The 25603-nt window shown below is 47.2% G+C and overlaps 1 protein-coding gene across 5 annotated transcripts in view; it reads right to left on the reverse strand.

The window, feature by feature from the left end:
- Positions 1-616: 616 nt before the first annotated feature.
- LOC121274841 overlaps positions 617-25603 on the reverse strand; it is a 53390-nt gene continuing 28403 nt past the window's right edge. For 2 of the 5 annotated variants that reach the window (XM_041182207.1, XM_041182209.1), the window contains exons 3-13: positions 23387-23531; positions 19672-19748; positions 19414-19578; positions 17345-17440; positions 13311-13455; positions 10020-10096; positions 9762-9926; positions 6882-6977; positions 4286-4381; positions 2494-2579; positions 617-1802 (exon numbers count right to left, since the gene is read on the reverse strand). In XM_041182207.1, the coding sequence (XP_041038141.1) occupies positions 1752-1802; positions 2494-2579; positions 4286-4381; positions 6882-6977; positions 9762-9926; positions 10020-10096; positions 13311-13455; positions 17345-17440; positions 19414-19578; positions 19672-19748; positions 23387-23531 (1199 nt within the window). In that variant the 3' untranslated portion in view covers positions 617-1751. Of the gene's footprint in view, positions 1803-2493; positions 2580-4285; positions 4382-6881; positions 6978-9761; positions 9927-10019; positions 10097-13310; positions 13456-17344; positions 17441-19413; positions 19579-19671; positions 19749-23386; positions 23532-23631; positions 23684-25603 lie in introns of those variants that run through there. The other 3 variants (XM_041182210.1, XM_041182208.1, XM_041182211.1) reach the window with 3 other exon arrangements.

Raw genomic sequence — 25603 nt, forward strand, 5'->3', positions numbered from 1 at the left:
TTCAGTTTCTGGAATTAATGTCAGCCTCCATGGATCCGTCCTGAAAATGTTAAGAAGGGAGTCGCCTCAATGTGTTAGTTCATAATGTGAGTGGAAGCTTCAACCTTACTAACAGGGACGTGCTGTTCCAAGAGAGGGGTACAATACATCACAATCCTGAGAATAATAGGTTGGAATGTGACAGCAATGGATCAGAATCTGAGAACATTCGATTAGAATGTCACAGCAATGAGCAGGAATTTATTTATTGGTGGCGCTTTATTAACTTTATACATATTATAATTGGATGGCATTAGAACGCTGGACCTATTGCGCACTGCAATTTATTCAGGCGGGTTACTATCCCAACCTCACTATTATTGGTGTCCCTGCCTCCGTCTCACTCCATATGACTATTAATCCTATGAAGCATCATTAACTGCTTTACTCTCCTCCATCAAAATTAGAAGTGTTTCGAGTCTGCAATAGTTTCATCCATTAAAGGTAAGCAAAGATAACAGGGTGATGAGAATCATCGAATTCTGCAATTTCAGTGTGATATTTCATCTATTTTCTCTTCCACCATATAAAAGGCATTTCACTTTATTAGTCCATGTACAACACTTTCAATAGGTCACATGATGCAGCAACATAGTAGAACATTTCAGCGCCTTCAGGCAAATATTTTTTTAAAATTTAAGTTCGTTGCATAATTCCACTGTTTTCTCTGTTCCTTGCAGTAAACCTATTGACGATTGCGATCTTAACTCGGAGAAATTGTGGCCTCTCCAAATGTGTCAGTCGCTACCTCATGTCCATGGCAGCAGCAGATCTACTGGTCATTATTTTGGACCTGATATTGAGCCACATTCTGATTGTTTATTGGAATATTTTAATTTCCTGTGGGCCATGTGTGTTTGTAATATCCATGTCGTCCTCCTTTATGCAGCCACTGACTGTTATGTCTGGTTCACCGTTCTTTTCACCTTTGATCAGTTTGTGGCCATTTGTTGCCAGAAGCTGAAAAGTAAATATTGCAGCGAGAAAATGGTGGCTGGAATCCTGGGAACCGTGACTGTGCTGAGCTTTTTAAAGTATGTTTTCTGGTATTTTATGTTATCAGACTGGTATTTGCTGATGAACCGATCCTGGTTTTGTATTGTGACATTAGATGTTCAGCTCTCTAAGGCCCGGGTAACGATAGAATTCCTCCATCACATTCTTACACCTTGTGTTCCATTTGTCATCATTCTGATGCTCAGCGTTCTCACAGGCAGACACACTTTAGTGAAGAGCAGAGCCCGCAGGAGAGACCGGGCTCACGGCAGTGGGGACAGTCCCTGAGACCCAGAGATGGAGAGTCAGCAGAAATCCATCATTTTGCTGTTTGCTATCTCAGCCAATTTCATCCTGTTGTGGGCGATGTTAAAGGTGTTTTCTAGATGGAGGAGGATGTTTTATATGATGCTCCGTTCCCTATGGATGGATGACTATGTGCGGGAATTGGGCTTCATGCTGGAGCTCCTGAGTTGCTGCACAAATACTTGTATTTATGCCATGGCCCAGACAAAGTTCAGGGAGCATTTGGAGAATGTGCTGAAATATCCATGTACTTCAATTTTTCGATGCTTTCGATCATTTGAAGAAATAAATCACTGAGAGTTTCCACTAATTTATCATTTGATTTCTTTCCTCCAGCAGGGGTGTGAGCTGCCTCTGTTGTTACAGAATGGAGATTGCTCCGGTCCCCGGGCTGTCGCCTAATGCTGTGGTCACTGAATGTCCTCACGCTTCAAGCCAATTAGACATTGATCCTTCTGGAGCTGCCACAAACAGAATAAATGATGGGTGAGTGATGCAGTCAAGGGAGGGATTGGGCAAGATGACTGGATGTGAGGGAAGTGGATTGATCATGAGAAATAACTCATTTTTTAAAAATTCATTCGTGGGATGTAGGCTTCCAGGTGGCTGTGTTCCCGTGTGTCTACTGCCCTTGTCCTTCCAGATGGTAACGGCCGTGGTTTGGAAGATGCTGTCTAAGGACCCTCAGTGTATTCATGCAGTGCATCATGTAGATTGTACGGACACTGCTACTTTGTGTCAGTCGTGGAGGGAGTGAATGATTGTGGCTGGCGGGGTTGGGGGGCCATCAAAAGGGGCTGCTTTGTCCTGAATGGTGTCAAGCTTCTTGAGTGTTGTGGGAGCTGCATTCACCTAGGCAAATGGGGAGAATTCCCTCACACTCCTGACATGTGCCTTGTACATGGTGGACAGGCTTTGGGGTGGACAGGAGGTATGTTGCTCGCCGCACGTTTTCCAGCCTCTGAACTACTCTTCTTGCCACAATAGTTCTTGGTGAGTCCAGTTTAGTTTCTAATCACTAGACGGTAGAATAACCAGAGTGGAAATTGGAACAGTTATCTGAGGGGGTCGCTCCCAATCAGTGAATGCAGAGTGTGAATGGGAGGATCTGTTTTTTGTCATGTTTGTCCGGAATGCAGTGCAGTCTCTCACCCAATCCATAATGATGTCCCTCGCTCTCTCTTCATTGAGCCCTCTTACTGAGGTGACCTTCACGCGAATCGTCTTGAAATCAGTATCTAACAGAACAGTCACAACATCAGCAGGTTAAACATGAATTTCACAAAGGGCAGGTTTTGTGTTTAGAAAAATCACTTCCATTTAGGTTCAGCTTCCTCTAATCCACCTTATCATCCCCTTTCCGTTTTCCCTCTCCATATATCTCTTCATCTCCCTCCATCTTATTTCAATTCTCCGCTTTCCGTATTATCATTTGGTATACTTACTCTTCAATGTCAGCCCCTTGTTACCTCATCTTATATCATTTTCATCCCATGTTTACGTCTTGTCAGAGAGAATAAGAAAGGGACAGAGCAGGAGAGGCAGACAGAGAGATGAAGCCACAAGTGATACAGAGACTGAGATAGAAGCTCAGGAAATGTTTACAAAGCTGCAGGCTGTGTCTCGAGTGATTTCACACAAAGTGAATACACTGTTTTGTTTTGTTTTAATTTGTTATGTGTCTGCATCGCGGACAAGATCCGCATTTACTATCCACCCATAACAAACCTTGAGAAGGTTTTGGACAGGTGCCTTCTTGAACCGCTGCAGTTCCTGTGCTGTCTCTTCTCTGTAGCGGCCTATTATAACTGAATGGCTGCCTGGGCCATTTCAGAGGACAATTAGGAGTCCGGCACATTGCTCAGGAACTGGAGTCACATAGCATCAAGAGCTGGGAATGACGGCAGATTTCCTTCCCTAAAGGGATAGTCCGGAAAGACAGAGATTTGACAGCAATTCGGAATGATGAATCGGTGCAAGGCATGGCTTTCTAAAAATATTTCTAATACTGGCGTAGACAAACCTTTGGTGTATCAGGAAATCAACGGATATGGGGAGCGGGTAGGAAAGTTCAGGTAATTCCCAAGATAAGCCACAATCGTATTGAATGGTGGATCAGGCTCCACGGGTCGAATGGTTTAGTTCTGCTCATATTACTTCTTATCTTTTATTCTGGACATCCTCACTTCCTATTTAACCTGATACCGCTGCTTCACCACAGCGAATCATTCAGGACCATTACTCACCAAGGGATTCTCAGAAATCCTCAGCTGCAGAATCATCTACATTTCAACAGAAAAATAAATTCGCTGGGCCCAAACTCTCCAAATTCTGAGAGAAACCAGCAAAACAAAACCTTCAGCATGTAGCAGAGAACAGGAGTGAGAGAAAAGTGACAGACAACTGAAGTGAGCGATGAGAGACTGAAACAAGAGTGAGAGTGAAGAGATGTGACTGGAAAATGGAGGAAGAGAGAAAGGGGGCTGTATTAGGCTAATTATACAAAATACCCTCAATCACTAAATCCCAATGTGTTCACTCACTGCGTCCAACTCCCCTTATTTACTGCATCCCACTCCACACCCTGACTACATCCAACAGCCCTCAGTCACTATGTCCCACGCACCTCACTCATTGCACCCCACTCCTCTCAATCACTGCATCCCACTCCCTAAAGTCACTGCATCCAACGCCCCTCAGTTCCTGTCACACTCAATCAGCCACTACATACTTCACCCTCAGTCAATGCACCCAATTACTCACACTGACTACATCCCACTTCCCTCGGTCAATAAATCCCACTGCCCCCGCTGATTACATGCCGTTTCACTTTGTCACAGCACCCTACTCCCCTCAGTCAGCACACCCCAGACTCTTCAGTATCAGTTTGCAGCGATCACATTGTGTGAAGATTTTCTGTAGAATCTCCTCTCCAGACTGATACCTGATATTTCACATCCATTTGGGCTGGATGATTCAGGGAGAGAGGATTTTCGAGTCGAGAATCCCTCAGATTCCGGAGTTGGTGTTTTCCCTGGATCTGAAACGAGGAAAGGAGACAAGGGAGATTGGAGAGCGCGTATCAGCTCAAGAGATCATGCAACTGGTAGCAAAGTTTAGAAAACGTTTCAATTCATAATTATATAATTTGGAAAACACAAATGTTAGTCTGTTCTGTCACTCCTGATTGTACCCCAGTCACTAACTCCCAGTCCCCTTAGTCACTGCATCCCACTGACCTTACTCACTATATCCATCTCCCTCTACTCATTACAGCCTTCTCTCCTCATTCGCTCTATCCAACTCCATTCAGTCATGACAAACCTCTCCCTTCAGTCACTAAATCTTAATCCCCTCACTGACAACTTCCCACTCCCCTCACGGATTGCTTTCCGCTCCCCTCACTCACTCCATCTCAATCCCCTCAGTCATTGCATCTTGCCCTTCAGTAATTCCAACCCACAGCCCCCAATGACTGCGTCCCGCCCCCCAGGAATCATTACATCACACTCCCCCCAGTCACTGCATCCCACTCCTCTGCTTCACTACATAACTAATCCTGTCTGTCATTGCATGTCACTCCTCTAAGTCACTACATCTCAGGCCACTAATTCAATACATCTCACTCCGCTAAGTAATTGCATCCTGCCCCTCAGTAATTCCAACCCACAGGCCCCACGGAGTGCTTCCAACCCCAGGAATCATTACATCACACTCCCCCCAGTCACTGCATCCCACTCCTCTGCTTCACTACATAACTAATCCTGTCTGTCATTGCATGTCACTCCTCTAAGTCACTACATCTCAGGCCACTAATTCAATACATCTCACTCCGCTAAGTAATTGCATCCTGCCCCTCAGTAATTCCAACCCACAGGCCCCACGGAGTGCTTCCAACCCCAGGAATCATTACATCACACTCCCCCCAGTCACTGCATCCCACTCCTCTGCTTCACTACATAACTAATCCTGTCTGTCATTGCATGTCACTCCTCTAAGTCACTACATCTCAGGCCACTAATTCAATACATCTCACTCCGCTAAGTAATTGCATCCTGCCCCTCAGTAATTCCAACCCACAGGCCCCACGGAGTGCTTCCAACCCCAGGAATCATTACATCACACTCCCCCCAGTCACTGCATCCCACTCCTCTGCTTCACTACATAACTAATCCTGTCTGTCATTGCATGTCACTCCTCTAAGTCACTACATCTCAGGCCACTAATTCAATACATCTCACTCCGCTAAGCAATTGCATCCTGCCCCTCAGTAATTCCAACCCACAGGCCCCACGGAGTGCTTCCAACCCCAGGAATCATTACATCACACTCCCCCCAGTCACTGCATCCCACTCCTCTGCTTCACTACATAACTAATCCTGTCTGTCATTGCATGTCACTCCTCTAAGTCACTACATCTCAGGCCACTAATTCAATACATCTCACTCCGCTAAGTAATTGCATCCTGCCCCTCAGTAATTCCAACCCACAGGCCCCACGGAGTGCTTCCAACCCCAGGAATCATTACATCACACTCCCCCCAGTCACTGCATCCCACTCCTCTGCTTCACTACATAACTAATCCTGTCTGTCCTTGCATGTCACTCCTCTAAGTCACTACATCTCAGGCCACTAATTCAATACATCTCACTCCGCTAAGTAATTGCATCTTGCCCCTCAGTAATTCCAACCCACAGGCCCCACGGAGTGCTTCCAACCCCAGGAATCATTACATCACACTCCCCCCAGTCACTGCATCCCACTCCTCTGCTTCACTACATAACTAATCCTGTCTGTCATTGCATGTCACTCCTCTAAGTCACTACATCTCAGGCCACTAATTCAATACATCTCACTCCGCTAAGTAATTGCATCCTGCCCCTCAGTAATTCCAACCCACAGGCCCCACGGAGTGCTTCCAACCCCAGGAATCATTACATCACACTCCCCCCAGTCACTGCATCCCACTCCTCTGCTTCACTACATAACTAATCCTGTCTGTCATTGCATGTCACTCCTCTAAGTCACTACATCTCAGGCCACTAATTCAATACATCTCACTCCGCTAAGTAATTGCATCCTGCCCCTCAGTAATTCCAACCCACAGGCCCCACGGAGTGCTTCCAACCCCAGGAATCATTACATCACACTCCCCCCAGTCACTGCATCCCACTCCTCTGCTTCACTACATAACTAATCCTGTCTGTCATTGCATGTCACTCCTCTAAGTCACTACATCTCAGGCCACTAATTCAATACATCTCACTACGCTAAGTCACTACACTGCCCTCAGTCACTACATCTCACTCCCTTTAAACACAAAATACCAGTCCCCTCAGTCACCACACTCCACTCTGCTCAGAGGATACACCCAACTCCCACAGTCATCACCTCCTAATTTAATGAAAAATTGCATAGCATTGCCCACTCAGACTACATCATATTCCCTCTGTTTGATATAGAATATAAACTTCGATTGCATCCTTCTGGAGTCAAAAAAGTGAAGGATCAGTTTAGAATCAACCCCACCGTGCAGATACCTGTGCTTGAAGTCTTTGCTGAAATAGAGGCTGAAATATCAACCAATTCACCTGTCGATTGTTCCTCGGGTTCCTGAGTTGGGGAAGTCCCAGGATCTGTAATAAAGGAGGAGGGCGATGAGGGAAGGAGGAGTGTGGACACTTGGAAATTGTAAACATTTAACATGAAGCTTCCGTGACCATCACCGATTTTAACAAATAGAGATAGTTTAAGTAGGTTATAGTGGTATTTCTATGTGTTAGGAGTGGATATCAGTTTTAAAGTTTAAGTTTAATTTGTATTTCTGTATTTGAGTGTCAGGAAAGGTCAAGTTGAGTTTCAGTATCACTTTAAAATGGTGCTCGCATTCCTAGTGAAAGCTTATGACTTACGAAGCTAAGCAAACACAAGAGCAGGCAAAAACAGTGCTATTGCCTCGCAACAGTCACCCAGAGATGAAGGTCAATCACCCAGGCACAAACAGAAGTAGAAATGCACCAGATTGTTTGGGAGCCATTTGCCAAGCAGAAGTCACATAAAAGGGGAAGATAATTAATCCCAAGCTAAAATTGGATGAAAGTAGCTGCCTGGGAGATTGGTGCAAAGGGAACAGATAAACAATCCAAAGCTAAAGTGAAGACCACAACATCTAGCGCAGTGGAACTGAAGGAATTTCCAGGCAGACCATTTGGGCGAAGAAAGGGCAGGGACCAGGAATGGGTCCTATTAATGAAGTTAAGGGTGAGGGGTAGTGCGAATGTCTCCAACTTCAGATTTAAAGAGACAAAAGCTTTAATAAGCAGATTTAAAGCCAGAAGAGCTGGCAAGAGGCAAGAATGACTGAAAAGGTGGTTCAATGTCTGTAACTCTTTGCTGGGACATGTGAAGTTACTGCAGTTATAGCTGATTCGATGAGAGAGAGCACATGGAAGACAGCTTGGATGCATGTGGCGGCTCAGAGGAGAATAGCATCAGAAAGATAGCTGGAATCTGCAGGTGAAACAATGTGGAAGACGACTGAGAGAAAGTGTCAGTTTGTGAGAAGATTCCAAGCTGAGCTCTTGGATAGTGGAGAATGGAATTCTTCATATGAAAGACAGAGTGTGGTTAGATGGGGAAGTGTGGTGTGAAAGCTATCTGGGAGGAGTTGATGAGAGATCCATAACATCTGGTTGAGGTGGCATCTGTCACTTGATACCAGGGTGTAATTAACATGATCACAGGGTATCATAATTTTACATGGACTGTGAACATACTGTGAAATTTAGAGCACGGGACAGCTTTGTACCTTGTGGTATCTTTACAAATCTATATATCTATAAATAGATATTTATATATATATCTGTATATATATTTAAATATATTATATATGTGTTTGTGTGTATATTTATATTGTATATATATGTATAAATAAACATGTTGTTATTGCGCTAAAAGTTCATCAGTTCACCCGTGTGACTCTGCTCAAAATCACCCAGACTTCAGTTACTGCATCCCACACCCTCAGCAGGATATCGGGTAAATCTCTGGCTCTGATTCACTGTTGACTCCCAATGAAAGAAGGATCAGCTTAGAAGGAACGCCACAGAGCAGATACCTGAGGCTGGAGAAAGAGCTGAGACTGAGTATAGTCTCTCGATGGATTCTCTGGTACATTGTTTCTCTGGTTCCTTAGTTGTCAATGTCCCTCGATATGGAATAAAGGGTGCGAGAAAAGGGACAATATGGGGATCCCTTTAAACAGATCAACCTTATTTGGCAGAACTGTCCAGAGAACGTCACACAGCTATGTTTATAACACGTGTACCAATCTGATGAATCTTCTGTCTGTCAACACCAACTGTGAACTAAGTACAGGCTGCAAATTCAATCAATATATTCGACTTCCCAAACTGACTCATTGCGAATCTTCACAGACTCAGCATCCTACTCCCCTCAACACTATGTCCCACACCCCTCAGTCAATACATCCCACTGTCCTCAGTCACTGCATTCCCCTCCTTTCAGTTACCACATCCCTCTGTCCTCAATCAAAGCATCCTACTCGCCTCAGTCACTTCGTCCCACTACCCTCAGTCACGACATCCCACTCTCCTCAGTCATTACATCCCACTCTCATCAGTCATTACATCCCACTCCCCTCAGTTACTGCATCCATGTCACCTCAGTAACTACGTATGAATACATTCAGGCCGTGAATGGAGCTTCCATCAGCCACTACAACTCATTAATTCTATTTGCAATGGAAATGGGACATTTGCAGGTTGACCAGCAGAGTTGCCAATAATGGGAGAGAAGACACAGAGAAGTGTAGAAAGGTAACAACATAGAGAAAATGAGAGATTGATAGATGCAGAGAGAGACAGAGTCAGAGATAAAAGCACTGGGTGGTCAAAGAGAGAGAAAGAGCAATTCAGATGAAAATAAAGTCTAAAATAGTCAATAACAATAAATATATCTTTTAAAAAATGTCTTTACTGTGGATCTGAAATCTGGTGATAACTTAGAACTTGCTCCCTACGAGGCCCACAACCATCAAACTACTCTCTACTCCTCCAATTCTGCATCCACAACACTGACAAGTGTGTGTTTAGCTGCCTGGGATCTAAGCATTGTAAATCTCTCCATAAACTAATATGGCTCTTCCCTCCTTCCCGCCCCCTCTCCAACAATCTCTAAAACCTACCACGTGATGAAGTGATGGGCTGTTTGCTGACCGTGATGGCAATAGAGTCTGAGTCAGTTCCCTATAGTTTTGGTGAAAAGTTTAGTTTATTTTTCAGGTCATTATTCCTTGTGGTTCTTGCAGCAATGAGGAGCAGGCGGAACATTATTATTTAAGTGAGTGACCTGGCACATCCAGAGTCACCCTCCTGGGTCATTTATAAACAGCAATGTACCTGTGCAATAAGCAGCATTACAGCCTGGCACTGGCTTCAGCTCATAAACGAAGTCAAGGCTGCAGTTTTTAATCTTTATCTCTCGGGTCCAGAAGCAGCGATTTTCACCCGAGGTAAAACAAACTGTCCTGGTTACTTCCCCCTCTCCCACGGTGGGATGTGAACCTGAAATTACGTTTATAAATATTGAAGGATGTAACCAATGTGAACAGCGTAGGACAGTGAATGTAAATCTGATATTATAAAGTCAGAACACACCATTTAACCAGCCTGAAGAAGCTGTGGAACAGTAACCGAATGGGATGAGAGTGTCTGGAATCTTCAATCCACCAGAACTGAAACATCAATTAGAGAATCATAGGTTTAAGGAATGCACAGCTCAGAATGAGGCCACTAGTTCCATCATGTCCCAAATAAGCTGTTTGAAAGATCTGTCCAATTAATCTAAGTCTCCTTCTGTTCTACCTCTTTGAGCTGAAAATCTCCCATCCCAGGATTAAGACAGACAGGGAGCGAAATGCAAACCTGCTAAGTGGGAAGCGAGCTCCACATGCGCAGTGTAAGTAATTAGGGGGCTCATAAGTAGAGAGAACTGAGAGTGACAGGGAGAAGACCCCGAGGGGGAGGGGACAGAGAGAGTTCCTCAAGGGAGGGGGAACAGGGAGAGTACAACAAGGGAGCACAGGGAGAGGTCCCGGAGGGAACAGTGACAGGGATTGGTCCCAGGGGGAGAGGATAAAGCGAGAAGTCAACGAGGAAGCGGGGACAGGGGCAGGACCCCGAGAGGGAGGGGAAAGGCTGAGGTCCTCGATGCAGACGAGACGGGGAGAGCTCCCCGAAGAAGAGGTGAGGAGGAGATGACCCCGAGGGAGCGAGGATGAGACGAGGTCCCCATGGGAAAATGGGCGGTGAGAGTTCCCATAGGGAGTGGGGATGTGGAGAGGTCCTCGTGGGAGAGGGGAAAGGGAGAGCTCTACGATGGAGAGGGAACGTGGAGAGGTAAGAGAAGGAGTTGGAACAGGCAGAGGTCCCCGAGTCCATGTGGTCGGGGAGATGTACCGGAAGGACCCGGGACGTGGAGTGGTCACTGAAGGAGAGGGGATGGGGAGAGTTCACTAAAGAGGAGTTGGAGGGGGAGAGGTGGCCTATGGAGAGGGAACAGGGAGAGGTAAATGAGAGCGAGAGAGAGGGTGGGTGAGAGATGCCCAAGGGAGAGGAAACAGAGAGAGTTCCCAGACAGTCAGGGGAGACGGAGAGTTCCCTCAGGGATTGGGGACAGGGAGATGTATTCGCAGCAGAGGGATCTGGGAGAGGTGCCTGAGGGAGAGGGAAAGGGGGGAGGGCCCCGAGGTAGAGGCGTCAGGGAGACTTGCCCGTGGAAGAGGGGACTAGGAAACATTCCCGGGGAAAGGGGATGGGGAGAGGTGCCTGAGGGAGTGGAAACAGGGTGAGGTCTCAGAGGGAGTGTGTACAGGGAGAGGTCGCCATGGGAGAGCGGACGGGGAGAGTTTCACGTGGTGGTTGGGATGGGGAGAGGTCCTCGAGGGAGGGGGGACTGGGAGAGTTCACCAAGGGAGATGCAACAGGGACTGGTCATCGAGGGACAGGGGACAAGGAGAGGACCCCATGGGGTGGGGACGGGAAGAGGTCCCTGAAGGAAAGGGTGCGAGATAAGGTTTACGAAGTAAAGGGGATGGCGAGATGTCTTTGAGGTAGAGGGGTCCCCGAGGGAGAGGGGAAAGGGAGAGATCCTGTAGGGAATGGAGACTGGAAGATGGCCCTGAAGGAAAGGGTGAGGGATCAGGTTTCCAAAGTAAAGGGGACGGGAAAATTTCCTCGAAGTAGACGAGTCCCCGAGGGAGAGGTGTCCCGACAGTGAGCGGCCAAGATGGCCTCGCCGATGTCAAGAGGCAGCTTGAGGAGATGGAGTGTTCCCAATCAGAGATGGGACAGGGTCACGGACACGTTGAATGCACTAGATTATAACTAGATTCAAATAATCATTGTACTTGTTTTTTATATCAATGACTTTCAATCTTTATCTCCTGTTCTCCGATTCTTTTTGCAATGTGAACAATCTCCCCTTTTGTGCTCTATTCAATCCCTACATGTATTTGAACACATCTGCTAAACTTCTCCATTCCCATTCTCTGCCCGAGCGAGAAAAATGCGTGTTTCTCTCCCAGCCAATCCCATATCCCTTCCACCACACACCCCGCCCCCAACCGCTCTCCCTCACCCATCCAAAGACTGGAGCCATTCTGGTGAACCCCCTCTATTCCCTGTTCAAAGCCTTGACTCCATTATTAAAGTGTGGTGTCAGTAATCGATACATTACCTGAGATGAAGCCTAGCCCCAGATTTTTAAAAAAAATATTTTGAGATGTGGGAATCGTTGACCAGCATTTATTGCTGATCCCTAATTGCTCTTAAGAAAGTGGTGGTGAGCCACCTGCTTGAAACCCTGCATCCCATAACAGGTAGGTGCACCCACAGTGCTGTTAGGGAGTGTGTTCTAGGGCATTGACCCAGCGACTGTGAAGGAACGGCTGCTATACTTCCAAGTCAGAATGTTGAATGACTCGGAGGGAAACATCCAGATGGCGGTTTTCCCAAGTATCTGCTGCCCTTGTCCTTCTAGGTGCTCGAGGCCGTGCGTTTGGATGGTGCTGTCTAAGCTGCCTTGGTGAGATTCCACAGTGCAGTTTGTACATAGTCACACTGCTGCCACTGCCGGTCGATGGGGGCAAGAGTGAATGGTTACATTACTGGATGAGGTGTCACTCAAGCGGGGCTGGTTTTCCTGGATGGACTTGATTTTCTTGAGTTGTTGGAGACGCACTAATCGAGGCAAGTGGAGATTATTCATTCACACTCCTGATTTGTGCCTTGTAGATGCTGACCAATGCCTTATGGACTGGAATTGTGCAGTATGGAGGAGACTTACTGGGCAGTTAATCAGTTAGCTTATAGTTGGGGACTGAACGATAATATAGCCTTTGGATGTCAAGGGAAGAAGGATAGATTCTGTTTTATTGGTGATGGTAATTGCCTGATGTTTGTGTGGTGCTAATGCTACAGTCCATTTATGGGGTGTTTGTGGTACAGTGATATTATCAGTAAACGAGAGACCCATTGAGGTAAGCTCATGTCCTCGGGACACAGGCTCAAGTCCAAGCACGGCAGCTGTTAAATTAAATGCAAGGAATCCAAGTGGAATATGAAGCTAGTCATAGTAACTGTGCGACCGTGAAGCCATCAAGCATTGCCGGAACAATTCATCTGGTTCACCATTGGGAAGGAAATCTGCCGTGCTTACCCGGAATGGCCTACAAGTGACTCCAGATTTACAACAATGTGCTTGAGTCAGAACTGTCCGAGCAATCCGCTCAGTTGTATCAAACCGCTATCTACAAAAGGCAAATTCATTTGCTTTTTTCTCTATTCCCCAGTAACATTACTGATGATCTGTGTCTATATCCACTTGCTGCTTCTGTAAACCCTTTCATATGTTTGCCCAGTTTATCAGAATGTATCCCTGCACAATACCTTTTAAATTGGTACCATCCTTCCTGAAGTTTGTCATCACACATCCACTGGCCAGTGCACTCAGTCCATTTACAGTAGATGCTCCTCCAGGACTGGTCCAGGACGATGTGATTTGCACAAGGGTCAGTGAATGCCGAATCTGCGACTGGGAGACAAAATATGATTTACGTTAATATAAAACATTGTTTAAACTTACACAGCCAAATAATTGTAAACCCAAAGCATCAAAAACCTCATTTCACTCACCCCCTGCTTGAAACTTTAACAAATTCATCCTGGAGTCATTCCTACTTCTCTGAACGAGGTGTCCACTTGTCTGCCAGCTCAACCTCCCCATCTCACCCACTGCTCACACACAGTGTTCCCTCTTTTAGATTACCCATTAATTCTCAGTTAACAGAAGGTAACAATAGCCTCAGCATCAACTCAACGGAAAATAAACGCTGCAAATATACAGTGAAAGATATCATTGATTATTGCATTCCCCAGTTGAACACTGAGTACGGTCAGTGAGGGACACTCGTTGGTCAGTGAGAGATTCCCTGGGCTATCTCAGTCCCCAGATGAAAACTGAGTACAGATAGTGAGGGACACTCGATGGTCAAAGAGGAGTACGCTGGTCTCTCTCAGCCCTCACGAGAAATTAGATTCTGAAACTGATTCTGTTCTGTCTGCTTCATCTCTAAGATATACAATAAACGGTGACTAAACTAATACTGAATTTATAAATAGATTGGGTACTTCCTGTAAACAGTATTTTAGTAATGCATTAGACGAAGTAAATAATATTTTTACTGATTTAACTGCTGAAAGAAAGAAATATAAAGTTAAACTTCGGATCAGGATGGAAACATAGATTATTGTTAATGAGAAATGTAAACAAACACATATCGAACTGACGATTCAAATTTCAAATCGACAAATATTAGAATTAAAATAAAAGCTGCATCTAAATAGAAGCAATGCAGACATATAACAATGACGTTTACATTAAATATCAGCCTATTTGTATAAATAACAGAGTTTTACACTGGTCAGCCAACAGTGTTGTGACTCTAGCCCGACCTGATACATATCAATGAGCCCGTTTGTACAGTGCAGATTCTCAAATACTTGTGGAAATTGCAATAATTGAATGCTTTGTGATATCTAAGGAGGATAGTGCAGAAAATGCTTGTCCAGCTGGAGGCCCCCTGGCCAGATTGGAGGTTTTTGGCTCCTCTGGCCTCGGCGCACCAAACATCTTGGACATTCAAATGTCTCAGATGTAATCAATGCGGTGCAGCTGCTCATCCATTCACAGACTGGCTCTTCCATGCATTTGTTCACCAGTGAGAATATCAGCAGCAAATGCATGGTGAAACAAGTCTTTCATTGGACGAGAGGCAAATAGAGGAAATATGAGATTTCAATGTAAGGTCCAGCACTAGGAGTAGAAGAGAGGGATGTGTGGCCGGAGCGGGGGAGGGGGGTAGAGGGCAGGCCCGTGTGGCGGAGGGGGACAGCGTGATGTCAGGAGATTGAGTGGGTGCATGACCGGGGGTGCATCACCGGCAGTTGGAGAGTTGGGCCGGTGGGGGGGAGAGCAAGGCCTGGGGTGTAGATAGCAGGGCCCGAGGGTTGACAGAGACGGGCCAGGAGGACAGAGCTTAACACATTACCCGAATACTGGGAGCTCCTATCTTGTGCAGTAACTGTTTATGTGGGACCTCATCGAATACCATCTGGACTTCCAAGTACACAACATTTACCAGTTCCCTTTTATCAGCTCTGATTGATATATCCTCAAAAAATTCTGGCAAATTTGTCAAACATGGTTTCCCTTTCACAAAACCATGTTGACTCTGTTTGCTTGAACTTAAGCATTTCTAAATGTCCTGCTATTTCTTCTATATTATGGACTCTAGCATCTTCCTAAGGACATTTGTCCGGCTGAGTGACCTACTGTTTCCTGCTATTTGTTTCCCTCACTTCATGGACAGTGGTGTGAAATTAGCAGTTTTCAAATCCGTTGGTAAAATCCCGGAATCCAGTGAGTTCTGGAATATTTAGGCCAAAGCCTCCACTATCTCTGCAGCCACTTCCATTAAAACCATTGGATGCAGGCCATCTGGGAATGGCACTTGTCTGCCTTTAGTCCCATTAGCTTGTCAAGTACTTTGTCACTTGCAATTGAGACTGCTAGAAGAGCAGAGATGGTGGAGGTTTGAATGGCATCAGGGGGATTGAGGCTCCCGGGGTGAGGGAGCGTGATTGGGTTTGGTACGGGCGGGGTCAGGTGGTAAATTTGCGGCAGGGAGTAGAGCATTGTGTCCCAGGGTAATGAGGGCACGGCCCAGTCAGGGGGGATAGTGGTGCCGGGGCAGAAAGGGTGGACCTCGGGGGAGTGATCAGAATGGGGCTATTGAGCGGAGCTACTGCTCCCCTCAGTCAGGATATCCCTCTTCCTTCAATCACTGCACACCACTTCCTTAAGCATGAAATTTCAGACATCAAATGTTTGAACATATTCTTTAGAATATTCGCTCCAAACAGGAACCTGCTAGTTCAGATGTGGTTGGGCTGGATGACACAGTGACATTGGATTCTCGTGTCGACTGTGCCTCAGATTCCCGAGTTCTTCTTGTCCCCGGAACTGCAATGTAGGAAGGAGGGGTTGCAGAGTGCAGAGTGCAGATCACCTCAAAAGATCATTTACTTGGTTGGAACGTTTAGAAAATGCTTCATTTCATTATTTAAACAGTTTGAACCCAATGTCACTCTTTCATTCCTGGCTATAACACAGTCATTGAAACACTGTCACTGTAAAACACTCCCCTCAGCCATTGCATCCCACTCTCCTCCATCACTGCATCCCACTCTCCTCCATCACTGCATCACAATACCTTCAGACACTATATCCCACTCGCCTCAATCATTGCATCGCACTCTCCTCCATCACTACATCACAATCACTTCAGTAATTGCATACCACTCGCCTCAATCATTGCATTCCACTCTGCTCCATCACTTCATCACAATGCCTTCAGACACTGCATACCACTCGCCTCAATCATTGCATCCCACTCTGCTCCGTCACTTCATCACAATACCTTCAGAAACTGCATCCCACTCTGCTCCGTCACTACGTCACAATACCTTCAGACGCTGCACCCCACTCTGCTCCGTCACTACATCACAATACCTTCAGACACTGAATCCCACTCTGCTCCGTCACTACATCACAATACCTTCAGACACTGCATCCCACTCGCCTTAATCACTGCATCCCAGTCCCCTCAGATAATTAACAGAAGTGATCACATGAGTGAACGTAAACCTGAAGAGTGCATATTAGTGTTCAATAAAACACAGATGCCAATCTAAGGATGAAACAGCCGGCTCAGCGACAGCACCACACTGCACCCATTCATGAGCATGACCACCAAGAGTCACAGAATTCCATCACACCACTCTCTACATCCCACCCCCTGTGTTCAGTAATCCCACTCCGCTCTGAAAATACAACGCAATGGCCACAGCCTAAGCACCACAAACCCACTTAACCCAGTAAAAACATTCCAAACCGAACAGACACTGCATCCTACTCCTCGCATCACACTCGCGGAAACAAATCCATCCCACACCATTAGCCGCTTCATCCAATTCCCATCATTCATTGCTTACCACTCCGCTCACTACATGCATCACACTCCCTATCAAGTCCATCCCACTCCATCAGCCACTGCTTCGAGGTCCCCTCATTCACGGCATCTCACTCCATCAGACACGGCATCCCACTCCGCTCATTCACTGCATCCAGGTCCACTCATTATGGCATCTCACTCCCCTCAGTCACTACATCCAGTTCCCCCAGTCACTGCATCCCATGCCACTTATTCACTGCATCCCACTCTCCACGGTCACTGCATCAGACGCACTTTGGTCTCTGCATCCCGCTCCCCTCAGTCAATACAAACTAGTTCATTCAATGTGAGATGTCAGAAATCAAACATTTGAGGACTTTCTGTAGATGTTTCCCGCCAGACTAATACCTGATATTTCAGATCCTGTTGGGCTCGATGATGCAGTGACATTGTATTCATGAGTCGACTGTTGCTCAGATTTCAGAGCTGGTATTGTCCCTGGATCTGTAATGAAGTAAGGAGACATGGGAGATTGCAGACTGCAGCTCACCTCAAGAGAGTACGTACTTATTAATTATGTTAAGAACATGATACAATTCATACTTATTCCCGGTCACTCATGGCTATAAGCAAATTACTACTCCTCTCAGCCAATGCATTCCACTCCCGGCAGCCAATGCATTCCACCCCCGGCAGCCAATGCATCCCACTTCCCTTAGCCAATGCATCCCACTTCCATCAGCAAATGCAGCCAACTCCCCTCAGTAAATACATCCTAATCCGCTTGGCACTGCATCTCAATCCCTTCAATCACGGCATCCTACTCCCTTCAATCACGACATCCCACTCTCATTAGTCACTACATCCCTCCGACCCTCAATCAGTATTTCCCCCTCAGCCTGATGAGAAATTTGCATGGCCGCACCACCTGGAGACCGTCCAGTGCAGGACTACGCTGTTAGAGCTAGTGAAGAGCGGACCACTTTATGCTGCTGTGAGGCAGACATGTTTTTAAGTCCCCTCCACTTTAAGGAGCCTGGGTGAAGGTTATTGATTAAGCTGTGATGTAGGATAGATGGTGGTTGTTTGAAGGGGTGGGTGGGGATTGAAGGGGGCTCGGCTCAGTGTGGATGTTTGTGTGGGAATGGGGCGTTGATGGGCGGTATGGGTGACTGGGTGTCCTGTGAGGTGCGCAGTTGTCAGTGGTTCTCAAGACAAGTTGGTGGGGTGGGAGCGTGGGTTATACTGAAGTCTGGGGTGATTGACATGCAGCTGTGGGTACGGTAGTCAGGAAATGGGGAGGTTAGCCATGCGTGTTGGGAGGACCCGGTGAGATGATATAGCCACAGACGGAAAGTAACTGTGGGTTACTCGAGTATGTGTGAGACTAATCAGTTTAGGGGACGGGGACCGTAATCAGGGGTTTTGTTGGTGGTCAGGCTTGGAGGGTAGTCCGAGCCTGGGGAGGTGGTCGGGAGAGAGCAGTTGGGGATTGGGGAGGTGATCCGAGGTCAGTAGGTCATCATTGTGCATCCGGGGTCAGGGTGGTGGAGGAGACTTCTGGCAGGGGGTCAGTGGTAAGCAGACTGAGCATCTTTTCTGAGCATTATTCAATGACGAGAGTCAAAACGATCGAAACTCCTCTACTTAAATCTCATAATCAGATAGTTCCTTGTGCTGCATATTTGTCAAGCATAATTTCAAACTTCCTGTGCAATTTCCATGCAGGCTTCACGTAGTGACTTCCAGGGGCTTACCCAATGATTCTGTCTGGGCTAACTCCTAGGAGGGAGGCCGCCCGCCTATCGGAGATGGAATATTCTGGGGGATTTTATCAGAAAGATTTGCATAGAGTCCCATCAATGGGTAGCAGCCCATCATAACATTAATCCTCATGGGCAAATTCGGTGCATGTGTGTGCTTCGGAAATTCCACAGGACTCTCACACATTTCGCAATTTGCAACCAAAGTCACACCTTTCTGAGTCAAGAAAATTCAGGCTCTTATGTGGTGCCCAAACTCTTGATGGTCATGTACCCCCAAGAACATGGTCGATAGTTCACCACCACTGCCGCAATAATATTCCTACGAGGCCCACAACCATCAAACTACTCTCTAATCCTCCAATTCCGGATCCACAACACTGACAAGTGTGTGTACAGCTGCCTGGGATCTAAGCATTGCAAATCCCTCCATATACCAATCTGCCGCTTCCCTCCTTCCCCGCTCCCTCCCCCCCTCCTCCACTCACTCTAAAACCTTCCACGTAATGAAATGATGGGCTGTTTGTTGACCGTGATGGCAATAGAGTCTCAGTCCATTCCCTATAGGTTTGGTGAAAAGTTTAGTTTATTTTTCAGGTCATTATTCCTTGTGGTTCTTGCAGCAATGAGGAGCGGGTGGAAGATTATTATTTAAGTGAGTGACCTGGCACATGCAGAGTCACCCTTTTGGGACATTTATAAACAGCAATGTACCTGTGCAATAAGCAGCATTACAGCCTGGCACCGGCTTCAGCTCATAAACAAAGTCACTGCTGCAGTTTTTAATCTTTATCTCTCTGGTCCAGAAGCAGCGATTTTCAGCCAAGGTGAAGCAAACTGTCCTGGTAACTTCCCCCTCTCCCATGGTGGGATGTGAACCTGAAATTACGTTTATAAATATTGAAGGATGTAACCAATGTGAACAGCGTTGGACAGTGAATGTAAATCTGATATTATAAAGTCAGAACACACCATTTAACCAGCCTGAAGAAGCTGTGGAACAGTGTCCAAACAGGATGAGAGTTTCCGGAATCTTCAATCCACCAGAACTGAAACATCAATCAGAGACTCATAGGTTTATTGAATGCACACCACAGAATGGGGCCACTAGTTCCACCATGTCCTAAATAAGCTCTTTGAAAGATCTGTGAATTAATCCAAGTCTCCTTCTGTTCTACCTCATTGAGCTGAAAATCTCCCATCCCAGGATTGACACAGACAGGGAGTGAACTGCAAATCTGCTAAATGGGAAGCGAGTTCCACATGGGCAGTGTAAGTAATTAGGGGTCCCATATGTAGAGAGAACTGAGAGTGACAGGGAGAAGTCCCCGAGGGGGAGGGGACAGGGAGAGGACAACAAGGGAGCAAAGGGAGAGGTCCCGGAGGGAACAGTGACAGGGAGATTTCCCGAAGGAAGAGTATAAAGTGAGAAGTCAACAAGGAAGTGGGGACAGGGACAGGACCCCGAGGGGGAGGGTAAAGGGTAAGGTCCTCGATTCAGACGAGACAGGGAGAGTCCCCAATGAAGAGGGGACACGGAGATGACCCCAAGGGAGCGAGGATGAGACGAGGTCCCCATGGGAGAGGGGGCGGTGAGAGTTCCCATAGGGAGTGGGGAAATGGAGAGGTCCCTGTGGGAGAGGGGAAAGGGAAAGGTCTACGATGGAGAGGGAATGGGCAGAGGCTAATGGGGGAGAGGGGACAGGGAGAGGTCCCTAAGGGCAGAGGTGTGGGGGATGTACCGGAAGGAGCGGGGACGTGGAGTGGTCAGTGAAGGAGAGGGGATGGGGAGAGTTCACTAAAGCGGAGTTGGAGGGGGAGAGGTGCCCTATGGAGAGGGAACAGGGAGAGGTCAACGAGTGAGAGGAGACATGAGTTTTCCCGGAGGGAGAGGGAAGAGGGTACGGTCCCTGATGGAAGGCAAAAGGGAGTGCTCCTTCAAGGAGAAGGGGCCGCGAGAGGTCCTCGAATGAGAGGAAACATTGAGTCAGGAGAGGAAGATACTCCCGATAGAGAGGGGATGGGGAGCGGTCCCCGAGGGATATGGAACACAGAGAGGACTCCAAGTGAGGGGGAACACGGAGAGGTCCCGTGGGGGATGGGGCGTGGATAGTTCCCAGAAGGAGTGGGGTCGGGTAGAGGACCCCGAGGGAGTGGGAATGTGGAAAGGTACCGGAGGGGTTTTGGAAACATAGTGGTGCCCGATGGTGAGGGACTATAGAGAGGTCACTGAGGGAGAGGTGACATGAGTGCTGCCAGAGTGAGGAGGAAAAGGGAGAGGTCCCCATGGGAAGGAAAGAGGGAGTGGTCACTGTGGTGAAGGGGTGGTTTGAACTCGTCCTTGGAGAGGGAAAAGGCAGCGGGGCAGGCATTTGTTCCTGATGGAGAGGCTATGGGGAGAGCTCTCTGAGTGGGAGAGGCCAGAGATAGGTTCCCAAGCGAGAGGGAACAGGGCAAAGTCCCTGAGAGAGGGACAGGTGCGTGAGAGCTGCCCGAGGGAAAGGGAACAGCGAGAGTTCCCAGAGGGTCAGGGGAAATGGAGAGTTCCCTGGGGGATTGGGAACAGCGAGATGTACTCACAGCAGAGGGATCTGGGAGTGGTGCCTGAGGGAGAGGGAAAGGGGAGAGGTCCCCGAGGTAGAGGCGTCAGGGAGATTTGCCCGTGGAAGAGGGGACTAGGAAACGTCGCCAGGGGACAGGGGGTGGGGAGAGGTGCCTGAGGGAGTGGAGACAGGGTGAGGTCCCACAGGGAATGTGTACAGGGAGAGGTCGCCATGGGAGAGTGGACAGGGAGAGTTTCATGTGGGAGTTGGGACGGGGAGAGTTCCTCGAGGGAGGGGGGACTGGGAGAGTTCACCAAGGGAGATGCGACAGGGACTGGTCATCGAGGGACAGAGGACCCCATGGGGTGGGGACGGGAAGAGGTCCCTGAAGGAGAGGGTGCGAGATCAGGTTTCTGAAGTAAATGGGATGGGGAGATGTCTTTGAGGTACAGGTGTCCCCGAGGGAGGGGCATCCTGATGGTAAGCGGCCAAGATGGCCTCGCCGATGTCGAAAGGCAGCTTGAGGAGATGGAGTGTTCCCAATCAGAGAGGGGACAGGGTCACAGACACCTCGAGGACCCTAGATTATAATTAGATTCAAATAATCATTGTACTTATTTTTTATATCAATGACTTTCAATATTTATCTCCTGTTCCCCGATTATTTTTGCAATGTGAACAATCTCCCCTTTTCTACTCGATTCAATCCCTTCATGTATTTGAACACATCTGCTAAATTTCCCACTTCCCATTCTCTGCCCGAGCGAGAACAATGCATGTTTCTCCCCCAAGCAATCCCATATCCCATCCACCACACACCCCCCACCCCCAACCCCACTCCCTCACCCATCCAAAGCCTGGAGCCATTCTGGTGAACCCCCTCTATTCCCTGTTCAAAGCCGTGACTCCATTACTAAAGTGTTGTGTCAGTAATCGATACATTTCCTGAGATGAAGCCTAGCCCCAAGTTTTTAAAAAAATATTTTGAGATGTAGGAATCGTTGACTATTATTTATTTCCGATCCCTAATTGCTCTTAAGAAAGTAGTGGTGACCGCCTTCTTGAATCGCTGCATCCCATGTCAGGTAGGTACACCCACAGTTCTGTTAGGGAGTGAGTTCTAGGGCCTTGACCGAGCGACTGTGAAGGAACAGCTGCTATATTTCCAAATCAGAATGTTGAATGACTCGGAGGGAAACGGCCAGATGGCGGTTTTCACATGTGTCTGCTGCCCTTGTCCTTCTAGGTGTCCGACGGCGTGCGTTTGGATGGTGCTGTCTAAGGTGCCTTGGTGAGATTCCGCAGTGCAGCTTGTAGTTAGTCACACTGCCGGTCGATGGTGGACAGAGTGAATGGTTAAATTGCTGGATGAAGTGCCAATCAAGCGGGCTGCTTTGTCCTGGATGGACTTGATTTTCTTGCGTTGTTGGAGATGCACTATTCCAGTCAAGTGGAGATTATTCTATCACACTCCTGATTTGTGCCTAGTACATGTAGACCAATGCTTTGTGGATTGGCATTGTGCATTATGGAGCGTACTTAGTGGGCATCTAATTTGTTAGCTTATGGTGGGTGACTGAAGGATAGTAAAGCCTTTGGGTGTCAGGGGAAGAAGGACAGATTTTATCTTATTGGTGACTGTAATTGCCTGGTGTTTGTGTGGTGCTAATGCTACTGTCCAGTTATGGGGTGGTTGCGGCACAGCAATATTATCAGTAAACGGGAGACCCATTGAGGCAGGCACATGTCCTCAGGACACAGGCTCAAGTCCAAACACGGCAGCTGTTACATTAAATGCAAGGCATCCAACTGGCATATGAAGCTAGTCATAGTAACTGTGCGACCGTGAAGCCATCAAGCATTGCCGAAACAATTCATCTCGTTCACCAGTGGGAAGGAAATCTGCCGCACTTACCTGGACTGGCCTACACGTGAATCCAGACCTGCAGCAATGTGGTTGAGTCGGAAATGTCCGAGCAATCCGCTCAGTTGTATCAAACGGCTATCCAGAAAAGGCAAATTTATTTGCTTTTTTCTATATTTCCCAGTGATATTACTGATGATCTGTGCCTGTCTCTATTTGCTGCTATTGCACTCACTTTCATATGTTTCCCAGTTTATCAGAATGTATCCCTGCACATTACCTTTTAAATTGGTACCATCCTTCCTGAAGTTTGTCATCACACATCCACTGGCCAGTGCACTCAGTCCATTTACAATAGATGCTCCTCCAGGCCTGGTCCAGGATGGTGTGATTTGCACAGGGGTCAGTGAGTGCTGAATCTGCGACTGAGAGACAAAATATGATTCACGTTAATATAAAACTTAGCTGAAGTTATACAGCGAATTAATTGTAACCCAAAACAGCAATAACCTCATTTTCACTCACCCACTGCTTGAAAATTTAGCAAATTCATCCTGGAATCATTCCTACTTCTCTGAACCAGGTGTCCATCTGTCTCCCAGCTCAACCTCCCCATCTCACTCACTGCTCACAGACAGTATTCCCTCTTCTAGATTACCCATTCGTACTCAGTTAACAGAAGGTAACAATAGCCTCAGCATCAACTCAACCGAAAAAAATCGCTGCAAATATCCACTGAAAGATATCATTGATAAGGGAATATAAAGTTAAAAAGTCGGATCAGGATGGAAACATAGCTTCTTGTTAAGGGGAAATGTAAACAAACACATATGTAACTGACGATTCAAATGCACAAATCGACACATATTAGAATTATAATAAAAGCTACATCTAAATAGAAGCAATGCAGACATATAACAATGACGTTTACATTAAATATCAGCCTATTTGTATAAATAACAGAGTTTTACACTGGTGAGCCAACAGTGTTGTGACTCTTGCCCTACCTGATACATAACAATGAGCCCGTATGTACAGGGCAGATTCTCAAATACTTGTGGACATTGCAACAATTGAATGCTTTGTGATATCTAAGGAGGACAGTGCAGAAAATGCTTGTCCAGCTGGAGGCCCCCTGGCCAGATTGGAGGTTTTTGGCTCCTCTGGGATCGGCGCACCAAACATCTTGGACATTCAAATGTCTCAGATGTAATCAATGCGGTGCAGCTGCTCATCCATTCACAGACTGGCTCTTCCATACATTTGTTCACCAGTGAGAATATCAGCAGCAAATGTATGGTGAAACAAGTCTTTCATTGGACGAGGGATAAATAGAGGAAGCATGAAATTTCAATGTAAGGTCTGGCACAAGGAGTAGAAGAGAGGGAGGTGTGGCCGGAGTCGGGGAGGGGGTAGAGGGCAGGCCCGTGTGGTGGAGGGGGGCAGCATGATGTCAGTGGATAGAGGGGTTGCGTGACTGGGGGTTAGAGAGATGGGCCGGCGGGGGAGAGAACAGGGCCTGGGGTATAGATAGCAGGGCCCAAGGGTTGACATAGTCGGGCCAGGAGGAGAGAGCTGATACATTACCCCAATACCGTGAGCCCCTATCTTCTGAAATAACTTTTTATATGGCACCTCATCGAATGCCATCTGGACTTCCAAGTACACAACATCTACCAGTTCCCCTTTATCAGCTCTGCTTGTTATATCTTCAAAAAAGACTGGCAAATTTGTCAAACATGGTTTTCCTTTCACAAAACCATGTTGACTCTGTTTGCTTGAACCTAAGCGTTTCTAAATGTCCTGCTATTTCTTCTAAATAATGGACTCCAGCATCTTCCCAAGGACGTTTGTCCGGCTGACTTACTGACTGTGTCCTGCTATTTGTCTCCCTCCCTTCTGGAACAGGAGTGTGAAATCAGCAGTTTTCAAGTCCGCTGGTAAAATCCCAGAATCCAGTGAGCACTGGAATATTTAGGCCAAAGCTTGCACTGTCTCTGCAGCCACTTCCATTAATACCATTGGATGCAGCCAATCAGGTAATGGCGACTTATCTGCCTGTTGTTCCAATAGCTTGCCAAGTACTTTGTCACTTGCAATTGAGACTGCTAGAAGAGCAGGGATGGTGGAGGTTTGAATGGCACCAGGGGGATTGAGACGCTGGGGGGGAAGGAGTGGGAGTGGAGGTTGGTATGGGCAGGATCAGCATTAAAATTTGCGTCAGGGAGTAGAGCATGGTGTCCCAGGGTATGAGGGTGAGGTCCAGGCAGGGGGGAGAGTGGGGCATGGGCAGAGAGGGCGGAGCTCGGGGGAGTGATCAGTGCTGGGGCTATTGACTTATGCCCTGGGGGTGGAAAGAGTGGGCCGAGGGGGAGAGAGCAGGGCGGGGGGGTAGAGAATGAGGCCCAGGAGGGAAGGAAGGAGGGTGGAGCTAGAGTGGGGAAGGGTGTTGGATGGAGCAAGCAGTTCCTGGAGGGAAGAGAATGCAGCGCCATGG

The sequence above is a fragment of the Carcharodon carcharias genome (assembly GCF_017639515.1).
Source record: "Carcharodon carcharias isolate sCarCar2 chromosome 38 unlocalized genomic scaffold, sCarCar2.pri SUPER_38_unloc_6, whole genome shotgun sequence".
Classification (NCBI taxonomy): domain Eukaryota; kingdom Metazoa; phylum Chordata; class Chondrichthyes; order Lamniformes; family Lamnidae; genus Carcharodon; species Carcharodon carcharias.